Genomic DNA, 23,264 nt, shown 5'->3' with positions numbered 1-23,264 from the left:
CCTCCTAGGACACTAGCAAAAAACAGAGGCTAGTAAAGAGTGGGAGGGGTTATATAGCGGGATGTCCTGCTGCCTTATTTTTGTCAATAACTAGGTGTCAAATCCTGTACCATACAACCAAGAAATGAAGAGTTAAATGACACCCACACTGTTTTGGCTTAGAGCAGTGGTGCACTGCGCACAGTGGGTCGGAGCAGCTTGACATTAAACAGACCTTGCAACATTATTCCACCCAATGACATCAACAATTGGGCATTTTTCCTTTCATTAATGTCAAAGGGGCTCTGTTCCTTGCCCTGATACCAACAATGCGGCACTATTCCATCCACTTACACCAACAACCAGGATTTATTCCTCCTCCCATTTACAGGTGCTTGATGATTTTGTACTTTTACCGCTTAACAACTCTGAGGCATTTTTTACGCTCAATGATGCTAGGGCATTTTTGGACATAGTCCAGCCCCCTCTCTCAAAGTCCTGAGAAACAGTAACAGTAAACAGACCATTTGTTTAGAGGGCTTGATGAGCCCTGGCTTAGAGGAAAATTCATGCTTTTAATAAAGCTAAGGTCGGTCTAGAGATGGTAATAGCAATGCCGGAAGAACATAACTGCTTTTAAAGCTTGCATTTTTAAATTTGGACTCTAGGGAAATATAAAAAAAGACACACGTTATTGCTGGTCTGTATTTATTTATTTTTATGTAACAAGTACCTGACTGACTTAATATTAGCCTCTTAAAATCCTATACTGCAGCAATTACTTGGGAGAGAGCCATGCTGACAGATAGAAGAAAAGAGCAGAATGCACATTCAAAAGATCTAGCATACTATTGATCTACTCCCACTCTTTACTGCCCAATCAGCAGGTTGGGGTGGAGAAGACACTGTGGGGTTGATTTACTAAAACTAAAGGATGCAAAATCTGGTGCAGCTTTGCATTGAAACCAATCAGCTTCCAGGTTTAAATTGTCAAAGTTTAATTTAACAAGCTGAAGTTAGAAGCCGATTGGCTACCATGCACAGCTGCACCATATTCTGAGTGCACCGGTTTGAGTAAATCTCCCACTGTGTTCCATAATTTTAAATAGTGTCATCCTTCTGGCTGTACCAATGTATGATGGGGCTGTAAATCTCAGAACTGGATTGACAGAAATACAAATTCTTTGGCAGATTTCTAGATTGTAAGCTCCAACGAGCAGGGCCCTCTGATCCCTCCTGTATTGATTTGTAGGGTAAGTGTACCGTTTGCCCTCATGTTGTAAAACGCTGTGCAAACTATTGGCGCTAAACAAATCCTGTATAATAATAATACCATAATAATAAAGCAATTACATTACATGTATATATGTATTTAACCCGTATATTTAGCGATTTGCCTGGAGTTCAACGTTAATGCACTCAATGCCAATAAAAAGGTAACAGTTATGAGTTTAAAAGTCCCAAAGCAATAAAAAGGGATCAGTTTTCATAATTCTACATTCTTACCATATAACAAACATCTTATTGTGATTGTGGGCAACACTTATGTAGCTCTAACTTTCACCAAGTTTAATATAACAGTATTTTTTCTTCTTCAAAATACAGCTATAAAACGTTATTCCACTTTAAAAATTTCCAAGCATACCCCTCAGCTAATTGTGTGCTCTAGATAGTCTTATGCAGCTTACTGTAATAGGCTTTTGTCATGGCATTTAATGAACATGGTTATAGCAGAAATTTCTTAAGGAAAAAATGTTTGACAGTAGCTATAAATTGCCATTCGGCTTTTAATCTGGCTATAGCATTAATGGGGTATTTTTCACTGTTAAGTGACAGATTTACTTTCACAGTGTATGTACAAATTGGTTTATTTATGAAAACGCAGTTTGAACTGTGATTCCGTCTAACTAATGTAAATTGAATATCAATTACTTACCCAATCATATGATAGAATCCAGCAACCTCTTGCAATTCCTAAGATAACATTCAGTGTGCGCCGTGCACTTCCAGAAACTACATGTGATGTACTTTCGCAAACACTGTCTGAAAAGATGAAGCTTCCAAGCGTTTTTACAACTTGTATTACAGTGTTCTGTTTCCTGAAGAAAATAAAATAAAAATAAAGCAACTCTTTATAACTAATTCCAGCATTGTTCAGTTTTGAACTACATCACAGCAGCAATACATGGACATATTTTAAAACACATAGTTTTTTATTTGCGTATATTTGTGCCGTAAACTGCTTATTTTAACACTTGTTCCATCTTCTATGAATATCATTGTTGCACTGTATATGGCATGTTTGCAGCTATGGCACCAGAGAATCTTCTGAAAATATTTCTCCCCTTTCATTGGATTTCCAGTATAAATTTAATATTTAGTTCCGAACACGTTTTTCAGCAAACCCCAATGGACCCTCAGCTAAAAAGCAAAGAGAAACTATAGATGAAAGCCCTGTCAGCGGTAACAGTGTGCCGCTGGATGGCTTCGTTCTAAGGTAGGTATTTTATAATGTGCCAGTATGCGATGCATACTAGCACATAATGCCATTGTCTGGCAGAGTTTCATTTTTTTTTTTTAAAGGTGTGGTTTACAATCCCTTTAAAAACCAATTCAACTTCACCGGTTATTTTTGTACTTCAGGATAGGAGATTAACACATACAGTAGTTGCTACAGAACACCAAGTTCACCGTTCTTCTCCAGTTTGCCCAACATAGCCTTTATATTAGGTGAAGCATATGTGCAGCATTTGTTTGGATGTTCAGTTTAGATGTGAAGTAACAACTTCTAGCAAACTAAAGAGTTAACAATGTTTTATGGCAACAATAGAAACTTAGTAAAAAAATTGGGAAAAACCTCCAGTTATGAAAAATAAAAGCATTTCCCATCATTTATGGGATTTAAGTTCTGCCTAACTCACTATATAAGGATACAAATATATATTTAGATTAGCGACCTAGTAATTTCATACAGTGTGTATACTGAAACATCAAGTCCAATATAAACACTTAAATTTACTTCTGGTTTGATTTATTATGCAAGAATCGACCTCTAAGAGGGTCATATATTGCTCATTAACACAGGCATAGCTAAAGGGCTCTTGGTTTATTCAAACTAAGGGCAGGATTATGCATATTTGACCTGCATATACTGCTCCAAGTCATGATTCAATGTAAAAGAAAAACTTTATTCTCCATTACTTACCTAAGAATGCTATTGCACTTTTGTGGAAAGCGCTGGTCTAAAGTCTCGTACACGCGATCAGATTGTTGGCAGGGGATTGTCTGTTGACTAACTGTTGTCTTAAAATATTACCGTTAGTATGTTCCTTTTGACAATCGTTATCCAACTTTCTGCCAACAAATGTTGGACGACATGCTAGTAAATTTTCAGCGGAAAAGGGTTGATTGTCAGATTTTCTGATGGTCAGTACACAAGTCCGTCACACAAAAGTTGAAAGTACAAACACGCATGGTCGGAATCAATGCTCACCAAACACGAAATTAGCAGAAGGGGCCCAAAGGTTGGCGCTCGATAACTGAAATTCCTCGTAGCACGTCACTACGTTAGTGTTTGTTGGCCGACAATTGTGTACCATTAGTATGCAAGACAAGATCCAGGCACACGCACATTTGACAAAAATCAGATGCTCAGTTGGCCAACAATCGTACCGTCTGTACAAGGCTTAAGGGTCCTTTCACATCATACTGTATATAAAACCTCGTCGTGACACTTTGAAAATGTAAGTGCGTTGATATGCATGTAATCTGCATTGTCTTGCACATTGGATTAAATTTTTATAAGCATTGGCATGCATTTGCATGGCATACGTTGTGAAGTGATATATCCCCAAAATAGTAAAAAAAAAAAAAAACTAACAATGGGATTTTTGACTTGACTAAAATCCCTTTCTTTGAGTATATTAGAGGCCAAAGGAGAAAAATTCTTAGAGCATTAGGTCGTGCTCTACCTCTAGGTGATTCGACCCTGGCAAATAGCAAAGCACGACTCAACCCTGCATAACCTCTCCCACTCCCAGCAGTGCTTCAGTTTTGCCAGCATGCAATATTGGGTTGAAGCAGAGGGGAAGGACCTATGTCACATGATAAACCGTATTTATCGGCGTATAACACGCGTCGGCGTATAACACGCACCCCAAGTTTAGGAGGGAATTTTAAGGCAAAAAACTTTTAGGAAGGAAGTTTAAGGGGAAAAAAAACTTGCATTTAAATGCCAATCAATGCAGCCTTATCAGTGTCCATCTGAAGCCTTGTCAGTGTCATATGCAGCCTTGTCCATCGTTGTCCCCTTGTTAGTGTATTTTTCAACATTCTCAGTTTTATATTCAACTTTTATTTTTAAAGATGGCGCGGTAGTTCTCGGCCGCCTTCGGCGCCTCTCGTCGGCCTCCGGGCCGCCTTCGGCCCTTCTCGTCGGCTTTAGGCAGGTGCAACATTCCATTCAAGTGTAGGGGACATTAGATACTAGCGTTGCCTACCTGGCATTACTTTTAATGGTCAGGATTTGAACATGGGGTGGTTGTTGCCATTGGAGATGATAACTTCTAGTGGTTGATCAGCTTAGGGAATTAGTTCAGTGGGCTAGGGAGGCAGGCTCGATGGAGATAGAGAATTAGGAAACTTGCAGTTGTAAAGTCAAAAGGGTTTTTATCGTAATGCATTCTATTCAATAAGATAAAAATCCTTCTGTATGCAGCAGCCCTCCTTGCCCCCCTAATACTTACCTGAGCCCCATTTCTGTGCAGCAATGTACAAAGCAGGAGTCTCCAGAGATACTGGAGATAAGGTGGCTAAAAGGTAGGGGTGAGTTTTGTTCTCCAGTGAAAGTATTTCCTCCGAGTTCTGCCTCATTTCTTTTGCCTTCAACACCAACTTTCTTGGGCATCCAGAAGGTCAGTATTTTAGAATTTGGAACCATAAAAACTGTTTAATGTTTACTTATGTCTTCAAGTGTGTGAAAATGGTCCCCTACGATTACCACACAGTAACTAGACCTTGAGTCAATAAATTTAATGTTAAGGTACACAATACAAATTTAAAAGCTTTTTAAACAGCCCTTTTGGTAATATCAGCCTTAAAGTCTGTGTCATAATTATCCTCAGTAACTAATGACGAGTTTGTCTATGCAGTCTTTAGCAAATTAAAAAGCAAAACAAAAAAAAAAACCTTAAGCGCATTCTAAAAATATTTAACATAGCATAATACGCAGGGATAAGCAAGAAAAGGTCTTTGGCCACTTCAGGAAGGGGAGACATGCAGCTGTAAATTTTCTATTTAACCCCTTATTAACCCTTAGTTTGGGGTATCTTTCTCTCCCCCCTTATTTTGGAGGTTTGTAGGTTAGCCCTAGTAGAAACAGCAGCACTGTGAGCAGTGTGATTGAAAAAGCTACACAGTCTTAAAAGTAACACATCGATGAACGCCCCCCAAATTAAATGATATGCCTAACAAATGTTAATACAGTGAAAACCTGCCAAATCATATTGTAAAAAGCCAGTAACCTCATTTTGAAAATGCTAGTTGCCTGGCTATCATGATGATGCTTTGAATTTGATGCTCTCAAAAGGCCGACTCAAGCATAAAAGATAAGGAATTTAAAGTTATTATATTATACAGGATTTATATCGCGCCAACAGTTTGCGCATCGCTTAACAAAATTAAGGCAGACATTACGGTTGCGTTACAATTTGGTACAAGAGAAATCAGAGGGCCCTGCTCATTAGAGCTTACAATCTAAAAGGGAGGGTCAATTGATACAAAAGGTGATAGCTGTGGGGGAAGAGCAGATGGAGAAAGTAAAACAGTGTATTAGTTAGAAGCAGGTTAGGCTTCTTTAAAGATCAGGGGTAGTCTAAAGATGGATAGATTAGGGGACAGTTGGACAGATTTAGGTAGGGAGTTCCAAAGGATGGGAGAAGCTCTGGGGAAATCCTTGAGGCGAGCATGGGAGGAGGTGACAAGGGAGCTAGGAGGTCTTGGGATGACTGTAGAGTGTGGCTTGGTTGGTATTTTTAGACTAGGTTAGTGATATAGCTGGGGGCATAGTTAAGGATGGCTTTGTAAATTATTGTTAGAGTTTTATTCGTTGGGTAAGTGGAAGCCAGTGGAGGGATTGGCAGAGAGGGGTGGAGGACACTGAATGGTTGGTAAGGTGGATGAGTCTTGCAGTGGAATTCATTATGGACTAAGGGGGGGGGGGGGGGGGGTAGTCTATGCAAAGATAATCCAATAAGTAGGGAGTTGCAGTAGTCGAGGCGAGAGATAACCAAGAGTGAATTAGAAGCTTAGTGGTGTCAGTTAAAAAGGGGCGTATTCTAGAGATGTTGCGGCGGCTAAGGCAGCATGATTTGGACAAGGATTGGATGTAGGCCTGAAAGAACAGTTCAGAGTCTAAGGTTACCCCTAGCACCCTGGCATGTGTGGACAAGACTGATAGAAGTGCCATTGATCTTAACAGAGAATTCTTCTATTTCAAATCATTAGCTGTAGTAGCTCCATACGTTTTATTTTTTACCAGTTTTTTAACTGGTGATCTGGCCAGTAACATACCTCCTGTATTAGAGTGCACCCACTCTGGATCAGTGTTAATTTTAGTCTTAGGACTAAAATTACATTTTAGTTTTACCATTTTAGTCTTCTGCAATTGTTTTAGTTTTAGTCTCATTTTAGTCTTTTGACTAAAATGGCTTTTAGTTTTAGTCGTATTTTAGTCATCTCAATAGATTAGTCATATTTTAGTCGACTAAAATAGTATTCATTTAGTCGACTAAAATGTTTTAGTCATGTTAGTCCACTAAAATGTTTTGGTTGTTTTAATCGACAAAATTAACACTGCTCTGGATGAAGGAGCTGGAATGTACTAGCAGATTTAAAGTGATAGTAAAGGTTTTATTTTACATTAAAATAACAAACATGTAATAATTACCTGCTCTGTCCAATGGTTTTGCATAGAGTAGCCCCAATTCTCTTCTTCCCAGGTCAAGCGCCAGTGTTACTCCTTTTTGGCGAGTGCTCACCATAGAAAGCTGCTTTATATGGGGGCACTTGTGCAGGCTTGATCCCAAGCCCCTGTCCATAGAAACGGCTCTCTGTGGGGCCGCTGGAGAAGAGGAGCCAGGAGTGGCAATGGGGGACCTCAGAAGAGGGGGAACTGGCCGCTCTGTGCAAAACCCTTGCACAGAGCAGGTAAATATGACATGTTTATTGTTTTTGTTTTTTAAAAGAACCTTTACAATCACTAAGTATGCAATATGTTATTGAAATCCTTTTGTGAGAACTGAGATTCTATAAAGCATAAACATATTAGGGTCCATATTTAAAATGCAAAAAGGTGCTAAATGTGGTAATCCAAGTAGAAAATCACATTTTTGTTTCAGTGGTCAAACACAATAAACAGTCCAATAGCGGTTATACATTCTAGCATATTGTTTCTGCTTGCAACCTGTATCAAATAAAGACTACAGACATTCTTGCAAGTGGTAGATCACTAGGAGATCATTTAACTAGCAATAATTTTCCACACATAACAGTCACATATTCAGTTACAATTTACGGAAACAAGTACAAAGGTTGTGAATGTTGCTTGACCGTTCAGCTGCAAAAGTAAAATACATTCCAACAGGAAGACTGAGAGCATGCAAATTGTAGAAAAAGGTGTAAAAAGTGAAGCACTCCATATGGAAGAAGCACTGACAAATGTATGAGGGAAGATCGCTATACACTGCGAGGGCCTTAAAGAGTTTGTAAAGGCAGGTGGTTTCTTTTATGCGTTTCATTTTGCATTTAATGCAGCAAGGTAAAAAAAAAAAAAAAAAAAACTGCATGCAGCTCCCCCCACAGCCTCCCTAAATACATATCTTAGCCCAATCTCAATCAAGTGATGTGCACAGGAGCTGAGTCTCTCCTGGGTATCTCACTCCAGATTGGCTCCTGCTGCTGTCAATCAAAGCCAGTGACAAGGGAGCGGGCCAAGCTTCCTTCTTATGGACACTCAGAGCGGAGCTAGGGAGCGAGCACACACACGTGCGTCCATAGCGAGGGTACTTGGTGGGGGGTGGAGCTTCAGGGGACCCCAAAAGGAGGAGGATCAGGGCTGCCACATAACATGTGTTATTTTAAAAATAAAAAGGCTTTACAAGCACTTTAACCCCTTCCCGACCAGCTGGCACAGTTATACTGCAGCAGGATGGATCTCCTGCGCGAGCCTTCGCAGCTGTACGTCGGCTCTTTAAGACCCTGTAGCAGGCGCGTCCGCAGCGATGAGCGCCAGGTACCCGCAATTGTTAAAGTGACGCAGTGCCGTATCGCAAAAAAAAATAAAAAATCGCCTGGTCAAGGGGGGGGGTAAATTCTTCCAGAGCTGAAGTGGTTAAAGATTAAATCCAGAATAAGAAAAGGTCGTCTAAATATAGAAGGCACGGGTATTCTTTCTTAAATCATGGTGTGCTTTGTGCATTTCTTCCAGATATGTGCAATAATCGAGTGAAGCTTTACCTCTCCAGAAGGATCATCCTCCAGTCGGACCTTCTGTGTTGGATATGGGTGGTGTGGAGAAGCAGCCTGGGAAGGGTTAATGAAACAGGGCAAGTACTTCTTTTTCAGGCCTGCTTATTAGGCACCTGGTCAGAGGTTGAAAGGAATGGCCGTTTAGCTATCAATGCTGAGGAGCTTGAAGCTGGAGGGACCCCTGTTGCCTCTGACTTGAACCTGCAGGGTGAGCTTGCCTGCATTGGGACTGTACTATGTTACATGCTGTGGCTGGGATGCTGAGAATGGTTTAAAACAAACGTTCTCATACAGCTATGAAGAGTTGTTTTGCAGTTTTGACCTGCCTATGAAGACAAAGCATGTACATTTTTCTGTTTTCGCTGAATAAAGCCTTTTCAGTTGACTAAACTGTCTCACAGCTGCCCGTTAACCCCTCCAATCCTGACAGTGGATTAATGGAAAAAAGTAATTGAACTATTTGATATACATTGAAGACCTCATGTAACCAGTTACAAAATATTGAAGGCTTACATGCCCCTCATGATTCATGGTTAGTAGCTATAGATTTTGAGGCCCTGTACATTAGCATCCCACATTTAAAAAGGTCTACAAATGACTTTTATAAATTTATAGAGGTCACCAGCAATGGGAATATAACGAGTTTGTGTTTGAGCTCTTGGAATTTAGTGGCACAAAATGCATTCACTTTTAATACTATCCATTACCTTGAGGGCCAAGGTGTGGCGATGGAGACATGTTGTGCCCCATCCTATACTAATCCGTAACTGGGGAGGTATAAGAACCATCATTTCAGGAAGGATGCCTCATCTGTGTACAGGTAAATGAACAAGGTGTTCATTATCTGGGATGGCGCCAACAATGCACTGGATGACTTTCTAGCATGTCTAAATATGAATGATTTAAATATGAAAATCAATGCGATTATGCAATAGGAACCAGATCTCCTATATGCCATATAGCCAGTGTCTGTTTCTTAGATGCAATTGTTTCCACTAAAGTGACTTCTGTAAATAATCCAACTTGGGTAGACTCCTACAACTGGTACAGAACCACAATCTTTAAAAAAAGCCTATATTAGGGAAAAATTTAAATCCCATAATTCTCCCCTGTTTAGCAGTGACAAGATCACTAAACCCAATGCAGTGAAAATCACGTGTTGATACCTACCAACAGTTCCAAAAAAATATTTGCAAAAACAGATCCCCAAATAGCGAGTTTCATTAAGGATAAACCTAAGATTATGTATTGTAAGCCTCAATTAACAAGAGACAAGTTAGGTAAAGGCCATTATTCCAGGACCCGGTGAGGTGATCCATGCATAAGGGTTGCTACCTTTAAATGCAGGGCATGAAAATACTGTTACTATGTTAATTTGTAATCATTTCATTATGCAGACCTTAGGACCATGAGAATGATTTATCTTCCAGTCTAAGTATGGGTATTATTATGTAGATTACACAAAACATGCGATTTATATGAGATTAATAATGGTGTTTGATCTGCTTGCAATGCATTGCAATGCATCCTACCTAGCTCTAGACTCTATCCACCTGGATCTTATATATGATTTACAGCTCTAGACTCTGTCCACCTGGATCCTATATATGATTTACAGCTCTAGACTCTGTCCACCTGGAACCCAAAAGCAGTGAATTTGATAAGCTTTTGTTACAATGTGAAATGCAGTGGGTTTACAAATTATGCACCACCATCCTATCTGACGTGAATGAGGCGCCTAGTTTCATGTCATTCTTGTAAAGTAACATGAGTAGTCTGCTCTACGATTTCCAGTTTGCTTTGTGAAACTACTGTTATAAAAAAAAAAAAAAACTGAATATGGTGATATAAGCAAATTTTTTGCTAGTTATATACTGTATGCTATGCACATGTTATCCATGTGGAACAGAAGTGCTGACATTGTGGCTTGATAAATGTTTGGATTTTGCAAGAGTGTGATGCTGTCCCCTGGCTGAACACAAGGGGGAGCTTAGCAGGCAGACCTAGGTTACAGCCCACAGTAGCCGTAACAAGACTCAGTTAAATTATCTAGGCTGGAATGTTTCTGTTCCCTCCAACTCCATTGGGCCTTTGGCAGGGCTGGAGTGGGCAGGCAGGGAGATGACGATGCTGCTGCGCTTTATTGCAGCATCACATTATCTATGCATGGCTGCACCTGACAAGGTAGTAGGTGGAACTATGGTGCTTGCAAGGGGCAGCAGTGGTTTTTGAAGAGGATTTAAGGGAAGGGATGACCTTGCCCAGTTTGTCCTTTCCTCTTCGAGGTAGGCATGGGAGGTAATGGAGAGACAGAGGTTTCAGTGTCCTGAGAGCTTAGCCTCTTTGTTTAAATGTATACCCAATTCAGAGCAGAAGCCAGTTGGTGGCTGAAGTGCTGTGAGATTGGACAGTCTTTGGGAATCTGGGGGACCAAGCAAGAGAGTCAATTTCCTTTTTTATATTTAGTGGTGACTCAGAGATATGATGATTGGACACTTATACATTTTGTTTGAACTATTTGGACTATTGGAAATCAGAAATACATGCAGATTTTTAAATCAAAAGATCAATGGTAAGTTTCTTTTTATCCTCCCCATTTTCTGGATACTACAAATGAACCTATTGACAAGCGTTCATGTCTTTATTTGTAGAGCGCATCATGGGACTAGCATTGCTGCAATAAAAACCTTTAGGATAGGAATTACATACTGCCATTTCAAGCATTTTTCACTTTATGAATAACACTAGAGCTTTAAAATCATCAATTTGAAGAGCTTAACACACTAAATTAACATGAAGTCATGTGGATACCAATTTGCAGGCATATGCTGGTTAGGGACATTCCTCACTATAATCCCTTTAGGCTGCCTCCTATGTGTCCATAGCTGATTGTCCACCCACAGCCATGAAGACGTAGTCAGAATTAATCAGCGATATGTTTTTGTAGGAAAAAGACCTCATTGTACAGTTGGCATTAAAAATGCTGCTTATACAGGGATTTGGTGTTTTTCTTTTCTTGCAGCCTGTAGAAGCAACTCTATGTTAGCCTATGTGTCCATGCACATTTGATTGTTTACAGACAAGTATGTAAAGGAGCGTTTACAGGCTGAAAAAAAAAAATCATCACCACAAGTGCATTTTTAAGAGAAGCTTTCAGGCAGAAAAACCGCATGACACGCCTAAATGTGGTGTTTTGGCGTGTCAAGTGTTCTTAAGTGTACATAAGTCTAGAACTTTGGGGAAAAATGCTTATATAAATGCAGATGCACCTAGGTGCATGTACTATATGCTGTATAGAAGCGTTTTGATGCTGCTTTTTTTCTGCCAGCAGTTCTGGCATTTTTTTTTCAGTTGTCTAGTGTGCATGGATCATTTAGAATATTGTGGAAACAAGATTTGTCAGTGATTGCCATTTACTGTTTTTTCACCGCTACACTCCTAAAAGGAGTTGATGTGGCTTTCAGCAAAACCAAGTTCCAACTCAATCTGCTGACATGTATATGTGTGGTGCTGCTGGTTTGAATTGTCTACATGTACATATACAACATAAGTTTAACAAATTATGAGATCTATATTGAATAGAAGAATGATCTTGAGGTGTTCAAAATAGTTCCTATTACTCTTTAATTAAAAGTTTATATCCAAGGAGGTGGAATTCTCAGTGAATTCTTAAAGGGGTTGTAAACTCTTGTGGTTTTTCACCTTAATGCATTTTATGCATTAAGGTGAAAAACCTTCTGTCATGCTGCAGCCCCCCAGTGTCCCGTTTTACTCACCTGAACCCGGTATTTTTCTCCCTGGGGTCAAGCACACCAGCTCTAGCTGGTGTCTCATGTCCTGGTTGGATAGATTGATAGCAGCCCAGCCATTGGCTTCCGCTGCTGTCAATCGAATCCAATGACGCGTGCACCGGGTCAACAGACACAGAAGCAGGACTCGGGAGCACGCCCGCACAGGTGTCCCGAAGGACAACGCTTCTCAGACGGGGTGCTTGAGAAGAGGAGGAGCCACCAGCGCCGCTGAGGGACCCCAGAAGAGGAGTATCGGGCTATTCTGTGCAAAACCAACTGCACAGTGAAGGAGGTTATGATATGATAATTATTTAAAAACAAAAAAACAAGGGTTTAGTAACCCTTCAAGCCTGGTACACACTACAGTTTTTTGTTTTTCTTTATGCAACCTGACAGCTCCATGCGAGGTTAGTTCAGCAATCTCTCCAGCTAAGCTGTTGTGTTCTGACAGAGGGACACACCGCCCCCCAAGAACACTTAGATCAGCGCTCTCTGCCATTGGCTATGAGTGCTAAACAGGAGTTGGCCAGCTGCTGGTTTTCCAGCATGCACGTCCGACGGAAGCCGACTGAACGGCCGGCTTTTGTCAAGACAGACCAACCGACATACACACGGGCCGAATGCCGGTCAGTATTTTTTGTACCGGCAAACGGGGCTTAACAATGCTATTTTAATATGTATTCTAATAAACTGAATTAATAGAGGTTTAAAATGGTTCTTATGTCTTTGCTGTATGGAACTGGTAAGGTTCCAAAAATGTTTAGTTGGTGTTATTAAATATACTCTAGCAATTGCAGATGTTGGTACCGCTAAATATGCTTGGGACATCTCACCCACATATACTTATGAGGTTTACATAAGAACATTTACAGGAACATTTACAGTGAGCACAAAAAGATATTCAGATTTTATTTCAACATTCATTTGATTTGAGGAAGCCACTTTGATGAGCAGCAAAACACCTTCAGCATTCAACAAGTCGAATTGAAAGTGAGGAATATTAGATATACAATGAGCTGCTTAAATAAAAATTCTTTACAGAAATGAACATTCAACTGTAACCATAACAATGCAAGTACCCTTTAAAAAACACTAAAGACGGCACGTCAGAAACGTTGCTGCATACACATTTTGGGGATATCCAATTCGCAAAATGATAATACATTAGCTAAACTTGATTTTCCCATTGGCCATGCTCAGTTAAAATATTATTTACAGAACAAATAAAAGCATGAATTTGAGAAATGGAAACACTTACTCAGTGCTCATGCTTGTCATAACCAATGATCGTGTAACCTGAAAAAACAAAAACAAATGTTATCAACAGGCTTTCACAATTATGACTGATATCCAAACTGGAAATCACCTAATCTAGTTTCAGTATTGTAAAAATGCCAAAAAAGAATTTTAACTAACACTTGAAAAAATGGTTAATATGAGCCACAAAAATCCTGATATGTTTTTACCTGCTCATATACCCATTTAGCATTGACATTTAAGGTGATTTAAACCTTCTTATGGTTTACAGCCAATGATGCTGCCATCTTAGCCCCTATTTGATCTGTAGCTGTGATGCTGCTCATGTGGTCAGTTATGACATTGGTCATTTGATGGCTTCACAGTTCGATTGAAAGCACAAGCAACTGTGACAGTTATCATTCCTGTATGCCTTGAATGTAATTGTTTTGGGAGACCACTAAATAGTGTTTTAGTTATTCTTTCAAGAGACCCAGTTATCAGACTATTCATTTCATAAAAATCTTATCACAATATTATATGTGCATTTATTGTATTTTAGTAATGTTCTTTACCTGTAAAAGCCTCCCTGGATAAGGAATCCTAAAGCCCTGAGACTGCTGTTGAGCTCCACCATTTTAAATATAATTGTTAGCAGACTCAGAGCTGTCGCTCAAGTGACACTCTATAGAATTCCTCTTCACTCCTTTCCTGAGTGATACATAAAAAGTTATGAAGGGAGTTGAGGAGACATATGGAGGCGTTAAGCCAGCAGAGAGTAATTAGACACTCCTAGAGTGCAAAGCTGGCCATAGATGGATCAAATCTCAGCCTATTCAGCAAGGACCAGCCAAAATGTTATCCATCTATGGCACATATGTCAAGCACAAAGCCAGAGGGCAGAATCAGACACCCCAGGCCGTGTCATGTGGCCCTCCCACCAAGTTTTGCAGCAGGAACATGGCAGGACACCATTCCGCCACCTTTGCCTCTCATGCTCCCACTCCCTGCTGTCACTTGTAAATACAGAAGCATTCTGTGTTTACAAGGGGCATCTTTGCTTACAGTGGCTTTTGGATGTAACAGATCCCTCACAGCAGGGCATGGAGGGGACAGCTCTCCTAAATCAGAGAGCGAGAATGATATTTCTGCAAAACAGTGCCTACCTACACAGGAAGGTAGTACAGAGCCAAATACATGGGTAGTAAAGAGAGCCGTCTACATAGAGCATTTATTAGAGCAAGGTAAGGGAGGGGGTGGGTGGGGTTGGTGTTGCACACTATACACAGCACATCCCTGAACTCTGCAAGTAGCACACTTTTCTGTGCATAGGACACTCCTGGAACTGCACGCTGTACATAGCACACTCCTGAACTCTGCACATAGCAAACACAAGATACAACCAGCCCTTTGAGGGAAACCATACTTCTGATGCGATCCACGATGAAATTGAGTTTAACACCTCTGATCTATGGGTAGGCTGATTGTACTAAAGTTGATTCATCAATTAATTTCAGTAAAACCAGCTTGTCTTTTTCTTTTTGCATGCAATTACTGTAGCCACTGGCAGTAATCATTGTGTTCTGCCAGCAGAGAATGCGTTTTTCATCAGCTGTTCATCAGTTTTTCATTAGCTGCTCATCCGTTTCTCATCAGTATTTTTACATCCACTACCAATGCAAAAACTAGGAGGTGCACCGAAATTTCAGTCACCGAAACATATCGGCCAAAAACAGTTTTTTCATTCTGTAGAAAGAAAAAAGGTGCCGATAATGACACCAAAAAGGGGGCGGTCCGCCCCGGGTGCAGCACATTGCAGGGGTGTCATCCTGGTGTGCCCCAGTCCTCCCCTCCCTCCTCCTCTCCTTGTCACATAGAGCAAGATCTCCCTGTGTCAAGGGCCTCTGTAACAAAGTCCCACCTCTTGTGAGGGAAATTGAATCAGTGTGACATCTATCATAGGAGGCAGTATTTTGTTCATTGTCCAGCCATCAGAGGGGACAGTGATCAGTGTGTTTGTTTGGGTGGACACATACAGTTCTGAATTATCCTTTCTCCCAGAATCACCATCCTTAGATGCATTGTGACAACCCACATCACCTGTCTCACCAATTACCTCAATTGATGCTGACTCATACCTGCTCTAGCCGCGTAATCTTGTGGTGTCACTAAGATAGCTGAACTTCGTGCTGGTGAAGACTACAGGGTTAAGATACTTTGCCTCAAAACTTTGCTGCTTCACAGAAACTATCCAGTATATCTGCATTGGTTTACCTCTGTGTTTTGCACTGTCACAGGGCAATAGTGGGCCTGAATGTCCCAATGGGAAACACATAGCACAATGCTTGCAAGCATCCCAGAGGTTTCCCAAGACCCTTTAGTCCCAATCAATGCTTCATAGTATGTGCAATACTGATACTGTGAAATGTGTATGAATGAGCATGGTTGTGATCCTGGGAGTGTTTAATTAAACAACGCTGTCTATTTTAACATTTGTTACAACATATTGTAAACTGTTTGTGTTTTGTGATTTCGTATTTCTCATTTTTGAATAAAGCTTTAAGAGTACCCCGCTGCCTGTTCCCATTTCACTTTTTGAGGTACGGATCCCTTTGGGGATACCCTATTCCCCGCTCTTGGCCTCCAAGTACTTTTGGTCCTTCATTAGTGAACTCCACCCAACCCTGGGTGAGTCGGCAGTCACTGACCTGACCAGTTGGATTTTTGGTCGCTAGGTCTATGTCCGTTTCCTTCCCTCTTTTTCCTTTAATTGACTTTGTTACTGTGGCCGCCTGGCACAGGCAATTCAAATCCAGGTCCGTGACACATCGGGAGATCATCGCTCTGTGTGATCTGGGCACTGGTAGGCTGCATCTGATGGCCACCGATGAGGCTGCATTGATCTCTTATATCTGCAGTCTCTGACCATCTCCTGTATCATGTCTGCTAGAGGTGCACCGAATGGAAATTTTGCTAATACTATTGGCAATGTGTTTATGTTTAAGAAAGGCATTACAGACATGATACAAGAGATGGTTAGAGACTGAGGAACAAGAGATGTTTTTATTTTTTTGTATTTTAGTCCAAATATGAGATCTGAGGACTTTTTGACCCCAGATCTCATATTTAGAAGGACCTATCATGATTTTTTTTCTATTACAAGGGATGTTTACATTCCTTGTAATAGGAATAAAAGTGACCCATTTTTTTTTTAAACAGTAAAAAATAAATAGAATCAAGTAAAATAAGATTTTTTTTTTTTAAAGCATCCTGCCCCGACGAGCTCGCACGCAGAAGTGAACGCATTCGTGGGTAGTGCCCGCATACGAAAACGGTGGTCAAACCACACATGTGAGGTATCACCACGATTGGTAGAGCGAGAGCAATAATTCTAACCCTAGACATCCTCTGTAACGCAAAACATGCAACCTGTAGAATTTTTTTAAATGTCGCCTATGGAGATTTTTGAGGGTAAAAGTTTGACGCTATTCCACGAGCGGGCACAATTTTGAAGCATGACATGTTGGGTATCAGTTTACTCGGCGTAACATCATCTTTCACAATATAAAAAAAAATTGGACTAACTTTACTGTTGTCTTATTTTTTATTAAAAAAAAGTGATTTTTTCCCCAAAAAAGTGCGCTTGTAAGACCGCTGCGCAAATACGGTGTGAAAGTATTGCAATAACTGCCATTTTATTCTCTAGGGTGTTAGAAAAAAAAAAACAATTTATAATGTTTGGGGGTTCCAAGTAATTTTATAGCAAAAAAACCTGTTTTAAATATGTAAACACCTAAATTCCAAAACGAGGCTAGTCCTTAAGTGGTTAAGCTTTCCTTGCAATAAAGATGCCATTAATGGCTAACAAAAAATTCATACTCATTTAAAATGATATTATTTAAAAAGTTGAATACAATTATAAAAATACAAATCATTTTTTAAAAACTGTAATTTTCGGTTTTGGTTTTTGGCCAAGTGCAGTCTGCATTTTCGGTTTTGCCACAAAAATTTCCATTCGATGCACCGCTAGCAAAAACAGATGAAAAAGGGTTCGTTTGTCAGTTCACATCTATTTTTCGTCCGATCCATTTTTTTAACCATAGAAAAATAGGGCTTTCATCCATTACAAAAAAGTTTGAGAGACACAGGAATTTGTGGTTCAACAACAATATAGCTGTTGATATATCTAAGAGACTGTATAATCACAGTAAAATGTTATGCAATTTAAACTATATAAAAAAACTTCTCTCATTTCCCAACGGGTACGCAAAAAAAAAAAAAAAAAAAAGTTCTAACCTTTTCGATACCTTATATTTTGGTTTTAGGTATATTGACTGGTTCATATTAGAAAGTGAAATGGTAGAGTCAAGAATACAGTTTAACCACTTGACAACTGGGCACTTAAACACCCTTAATAACCAGACCAATTTTCAGCTTTCAGTGCTCTCACAATTTGAATGACAGTTACTCAGTCACGCAACACTGTACCCATATGAAATTTTCGTCCTTTTTTTCACACAAATAGAGCTTTCTTTTGGTGGTATTTGATCGCCTCTGGGTTTTTTATTTTTTGTGCTATAAATGAAAAAATACCGAAAATTTTGTAAAAAAATGCTTTTTTCTTCATTTCTATTAATTTTTTTTGTAAATAAGTAATTTTTCTTCATAATTTTGGCCAAAAATGTATACTGCTAAATATCTTTAGTAAAAATAATCCAAATTAGTGGAAATTTTTTATTCTCTGTGAAAGTTATAGGGTGTACAAGCTATGGTGCCAATCGCTGAAAATGTATCAATTTGATCACACCTGATGTACTGACAGCCTATCTCATTTCTTGAGACCCTAACAAGCCAGTAAAGTACAAAAACCCCCCAAATGACCCCATTTTGGAAAGTAGACATTCCAAGGTATTTAGTACATGGCACAGTTAGTTTTTTGAACTTGTCATTTTTTCCCACAATTCTTTGCAAAATGAAGATTTTTTTTAATTACATTTTTTTTCACACCAAATTGTCATTATAACAGGTTATTTCTCTCACACAGCATGTACATTCAACAAATGAAACCCCAAAATAAATTCTGCTGCTCCTCTTGAGTACGGCAATACCACATGTGTGAGACTTTTACACAGCCTGGCCACATACACACACCCAACATTGAAGTAGCAACTTCAGGCGTTCAAGGAGCATAAATTACCCATCTAATCTCTCAACTACCTATTACACTTTTGAAGGCCCTGGAGCACCAGGACAATGGAAACGCCCACAAAGTGACCCCATTTTGGAAAGCAAACACCCCAACGTATAATCTATGAGGCATAATGAGTCCTTTGAATGGTTCATTTTTTTCCCAAAGTTTTTGGAAAATGTGGAAAAAAAATGAAAATGCATTTTTTTTACAAAAAGTTGTCCATTTATAAGATATTTCCAACACATAGCATGTACATAGCAAAAATGACACCCCAAACTATATTCTGCTACTCCTCCTGAGTATGGCGATACCACATGTGTGAGACTTTTACACAGCCTGGCCACATACACAGGCCCAACATTGAAGTAGCAACTTCAGGCGTTCTAGGAGCATAAATTACCCATCTAATCTCTCAACCACCTATTACACTTTTGAAGGCCCTGGAGCACCAGGAAAATGGAAACGCCCACAAAGTGACCCCATTTTGGAAAGCAAACACCCCAACGTATAATCTATGAGGCATAATGAGTCCTTTGAATGGTTCATTTTTTTTCCCAAAGTTTTTGGAAAATGTGGGAAAAAATGAAAATGCATTTTTTTTACAAAAAGTTGTCCATTTATAAGATATTTCCAACACATAGCATGTACATAGCAAAAATGACACCCCAAAATATATTCTGCTACTCCTCCTGAGTATGGCGATACCACATGTGTGAGACTTTTACACAGCCTGGCCACATAGAGGCCCAACATCTTAGAAGCATCATCAGGTGTTCTAGGAACATAACTTGCACATCCAATTTCCTTACAATCTATCACATTTTTGAAGGCCCTTCATATTTCTAACATAGCACGTACATACCAAGTAAGGGGTAAACAAAAAATTACCTGTGGTTTTAGTAGTCCAATTGTCTGCAGGAGAGCCCTGATCCAGGCAGCAGGCAGGGACGTGGTTAGCGACAGTGAATGGAATTGTCCAGGCAGCAGGCAGGAATATTGTCCATCCTGGTATTAAGCAGGAACATGGTCCAAGTAGCAGGCTATGAAATAATGGGGAAAGGGGTAGAGGCTTCTCCCGCCCAAATCTCTTTGAAGCCTCTGAGTCTCCAGTCCCTAATTCGGGAATAAGAAAACTAAAAAATTAGTTTTCTTCATCCAGAAAAACTATTCTGGAGCCCCTCACATATGTGCGACCCCTTTTGTTCCCACTAGCATAGCAGGGTAAAAGATCAATCCAAGAGGCAGGCAAAAAACGTGGTCAAACAGTCCATGGTCAGTTCCAGAGAAGGCAGAGGCAGGTACAGTTTAGCGTTAGGCAGAAGCGTGGTCGTATAACAGGCCAGGGTCAGTTCCGGAGAAGGCAGAGGTATGTTTAGCGTTAGGCAAAAGCTTGGTCGTATAACAGGCCAGGGTCAGTTCCAGAGAAGGCAGAGGTATGTTTAGCGTTAGGCAAAAGCTTGGTCGTATAACAGGCCAGGGTCGGTGTCGGAGAAGGCAGAGGTATGTACAGTTCAGTGCAGTGGCATAAGGGGTGTGGAGGAAAATGACAGGAAATGAGAATTACGTTTACCATACTTCCCTAATAATGTAGAGAAGTATGGTAACGGCGGAAGCATTCACCTATACAGAGGCCTGGTTGGGAAGGACAATCGGGACAATAAAATGTGGTGTCTCTTCTAATTCCTCCTCTGGAGCACACCCGGCATTTTTTCTGAGGCCGCGTACACACGCGCGGACTGTTCGCCCAACTTTGTCCGCTGAACAGTGTTTGGGCGGACAGTCCGCTCGTGTGTAGGCTTTCAGCGGACAGTTTCAGCAGACAGTTGGACGGACAAGGTTTTTCGGAAATTCCGTAAAACTGTCCGCTGAAACCTTGTTTCAGCGAACAGTCTGCTCGTGTGTAGGCTTGTTCGTCAAACAAAGTTGCGCGCATGCTCAGAAAGGATTTTCACGCCGAAAGCTATAATGCAGTGTATAGGACGTCGTATTTTTCGTCCCGTCGTACGTGCCGTTCACGTCATCGCGCACGGTTTCAGCAAACTGTTCGTCCGTCGTGTGTGGCCATGTCCGTCCATGCTAAGTTTGAGCGGACTGTTTGCCGAAACTGTTGGACGGACAAAGTTGGGCGAACAGTCCGCGCGTGTGTACGCGGCCTGACGTCTGCAGCCTGTTTCACTGGGGGGGATTTTGTCAGGAAAGTGGCGCTCGTGGAGTCTGCTCACACAATCAGAGCGAATAGTTTCTGGTGGGCCTTCAGGGTACAAAAGGGCGGAAATGACTTCTTCTTGGTAGTACAAATAGGATACGGGGTTCTCTGTAGATTTTTGGTAAAGAACATAAGTGTTATACATGGCCAAACTGAAAAGGATAAATGGACACTTTTTTATACCAGTGGCGGGATTTTCTTGTGGGAAGGTATGGTTCAATCATCTGATCGTTAAAGTCCACTCCTCCCATAAACAAATTGTAATCATAGATGCAGGCTGGTTTCTGGATTGGGCCGTTTCTTCTGGAGACTTCTATGTAGGTGTCATTATGGATTGTCGTCAGCATGTGGACGTTTCGTTTGTCCCTCCACTTGACAGCCAATAGCTCCTGGTTCCGCAAAGATGCCGTCTCCCCTCGTTGTAGCCTTTCATTGACGAGTTTTTGTGGGAAGCCCTTTCTATTGGCTCTCACTGTACCACATGCTGGGGTGTCTCTCCGGTGAAGATTGCGGAAGAGGGGCAAGCTCGTATAAAAATTATCCACATAAAGATGGTATCCCTTTCCAAGGAGTGGATAGACAAGATGCCAGACCACTCTTCCGCTGGCTCCAATGTACTCTGGGCATTCAGGGGGGTGCAGTTGGGAGTCCTTCCCTTCGTACACAAGGAAGGAGTAGATGTATCCCGTGGCTCGGTCACAAAGTTTGTACATTTTAACCCCATATCGGGCCCTTTTGCTGGGGATAAACTGTTTGATGCCAAGCCTGCCTGAGAATTTTACAAGGGACTCATCCACGGAAATATTCTGTTCGGGGGTATATAATTGGGGAAATTTTTCAGAGAAATAATTTAGGAGTGGCCGAATTTTAAATAGTTTGTCAAAAGCTGGGTCATTTCGGGGAAGGCACTGGGTGTTGTCATTGTAGTGGAGGAACCGCATAATCATTACGTATCGTGATCTTGGCATAAGGGATGAGAAGAGTGGCATCTGGTGGACAGGTTTGGTAGACCAATAGGAGTACAATTGTTTTTTTCTTTAAAGTCCCATAGAAAAAGTTAGGCCTAAGAAAATTTTGAATTCCTCTACAGTTAGTTCTCTCCACTGAAAGGGACGGGCATAACTAGAGCCAGGGTTGCTTACTATGTGCTGCTGTGCGTAGAGGTTGCACTGGGTCACAATGGATGATAGTAAGTCTTCGGTGAAAGCCAAATGAAAAAAATCTAGCATTGAAAAATCATCGGTGTTCACCTGGACACCTGGCTGGGCGGTGAAGGGGGGGATATTTGCTTCTCCGGAATTAGAGGGCAGCCACAGGGGGTGTTGAATGGCATAGGGAAGGCTGGCATGGCCCCTATTCGAGGTGGACGGCACTGCTCTCGGGACTGCTCTCGGGGTGGACGGCACTGCTCTCGGGGTGGACGGCACTGCGCTGCTGGTAGTAGGCTGCTGCTCCACGCCAGAACGCATTCTTTTCACGGGCACATATTCCTCTTCTGATTCAGTATCAGACCCGCTGCTTGTAACGGGTTCCATAGGCAGAATCCGAATCGGACAGAGAATCAGAGAGCTCCGCGCTGCTCTCATCGGTTATACTTAGAAGCTGGTAGGCCTCCTCGCTAGTAAAATATTTTTTTGCCATACTGGTGGCTGGTGAGGCTGCACTGGTGGGCACAGGCGGCACTGGTGGACACAGGCGGCACTGGTGGACACAGGCGGCACTGGGCACTATAGTGGCTTTGGTTGCACTGGTGTGGCTCTGGTGGCACTGATTAGCACACAGATGGCACTGGTGGGCACACAGATGGCACTGGTGGGCACACAGACGGCACTGGTGGGCACACAGACGGCACTGGTGGGCACAGGCGGCACTGGTGGGCACAGGCGGCACTGATGTCACTATAGTGGCTTTGGTTGCACTGGTGTGGCTCTGGTGGCACTGACTAGCACACAGATGGCACTGGCGGGCACAGGCGGCACTGGTGGGCACAGGCGGCACTGGTGGGCACAGGCGGCACTGGTGGGGCACTGATGGGCACAGGTGGGGCACTGATGGGCACAGGTGGCACTGGTGTGGATCTGGTGGCACAGGGGTGGCACAGAGGTGACAGATGGCATGGAGGTGACAGATGGCACTGTTGTGGCACTGCTGGGCACTGTTTTTCACACTCACGGTTCACTATATAGCTCTCCTCTCCTCTCACGCTGCATCGGTGTGAGGAGAGGAGAGAGGTGAACTTTTCATGACCCCATGACGTTTTTGTTTACATTTTGTGATCGCTCCGTCATTGGACGGAGCGATCACGTGGTAAAGGACCGCTGCTATTGGCCCTTTA

The 23,264-nt window shown here is 41.4% G+C and overlaps 1 protein-coding gene across 2 annotated transcripts in view; it reads right to left on the bottom strand.

The window, feature by feature from the left end:
* MCPH1 (microcephalin 1) overlaps positions 1–23,264 on the bottom strand; it is a 527,088-nt gene that overhangs the window by 301,504 nt on the left and 202,320 nt on the right. For both annotated transcript variants that reach the window (XM_077487779.1, XM_077487778.1), the window contains exons 10-11: positions 13,555–13,592; positions 1,916–2,078 (exon numbers count right to left, since the gene is read on the bottom strand). In XM_077487779.1, coding sequence (XP_077343905.1) covers positions 1,916–2,078; positions 13,555–13,592 — 201 coding nt within the window. The remainder of the gene's footprint in view (positions 1–1,915; positions 2,079–13,554; positions 13,593–23,264) is intronic.

The sequence above is a fragment of the Lithobates pipiens genome, unplaced genomic scaffold, assembly GCF_037356315.1.
Source record: "Lithobates pipiens isolate NorthernLeopardFrog02 unplaced genomic scaffold, aLitPip1_a1.2 Scaffold_18, whole genome shotgun sequence".
Classification (NCBI taxonomy): domain Eukaryota; kingdom Metazoa; phylum Chordata; class Amphibia; order Anura; family Ranidae; genus Lithobates; species Lithobates pipiens.
This window is presented reverse-complemented; position numbering and strand designations above follow the sequence as displayed.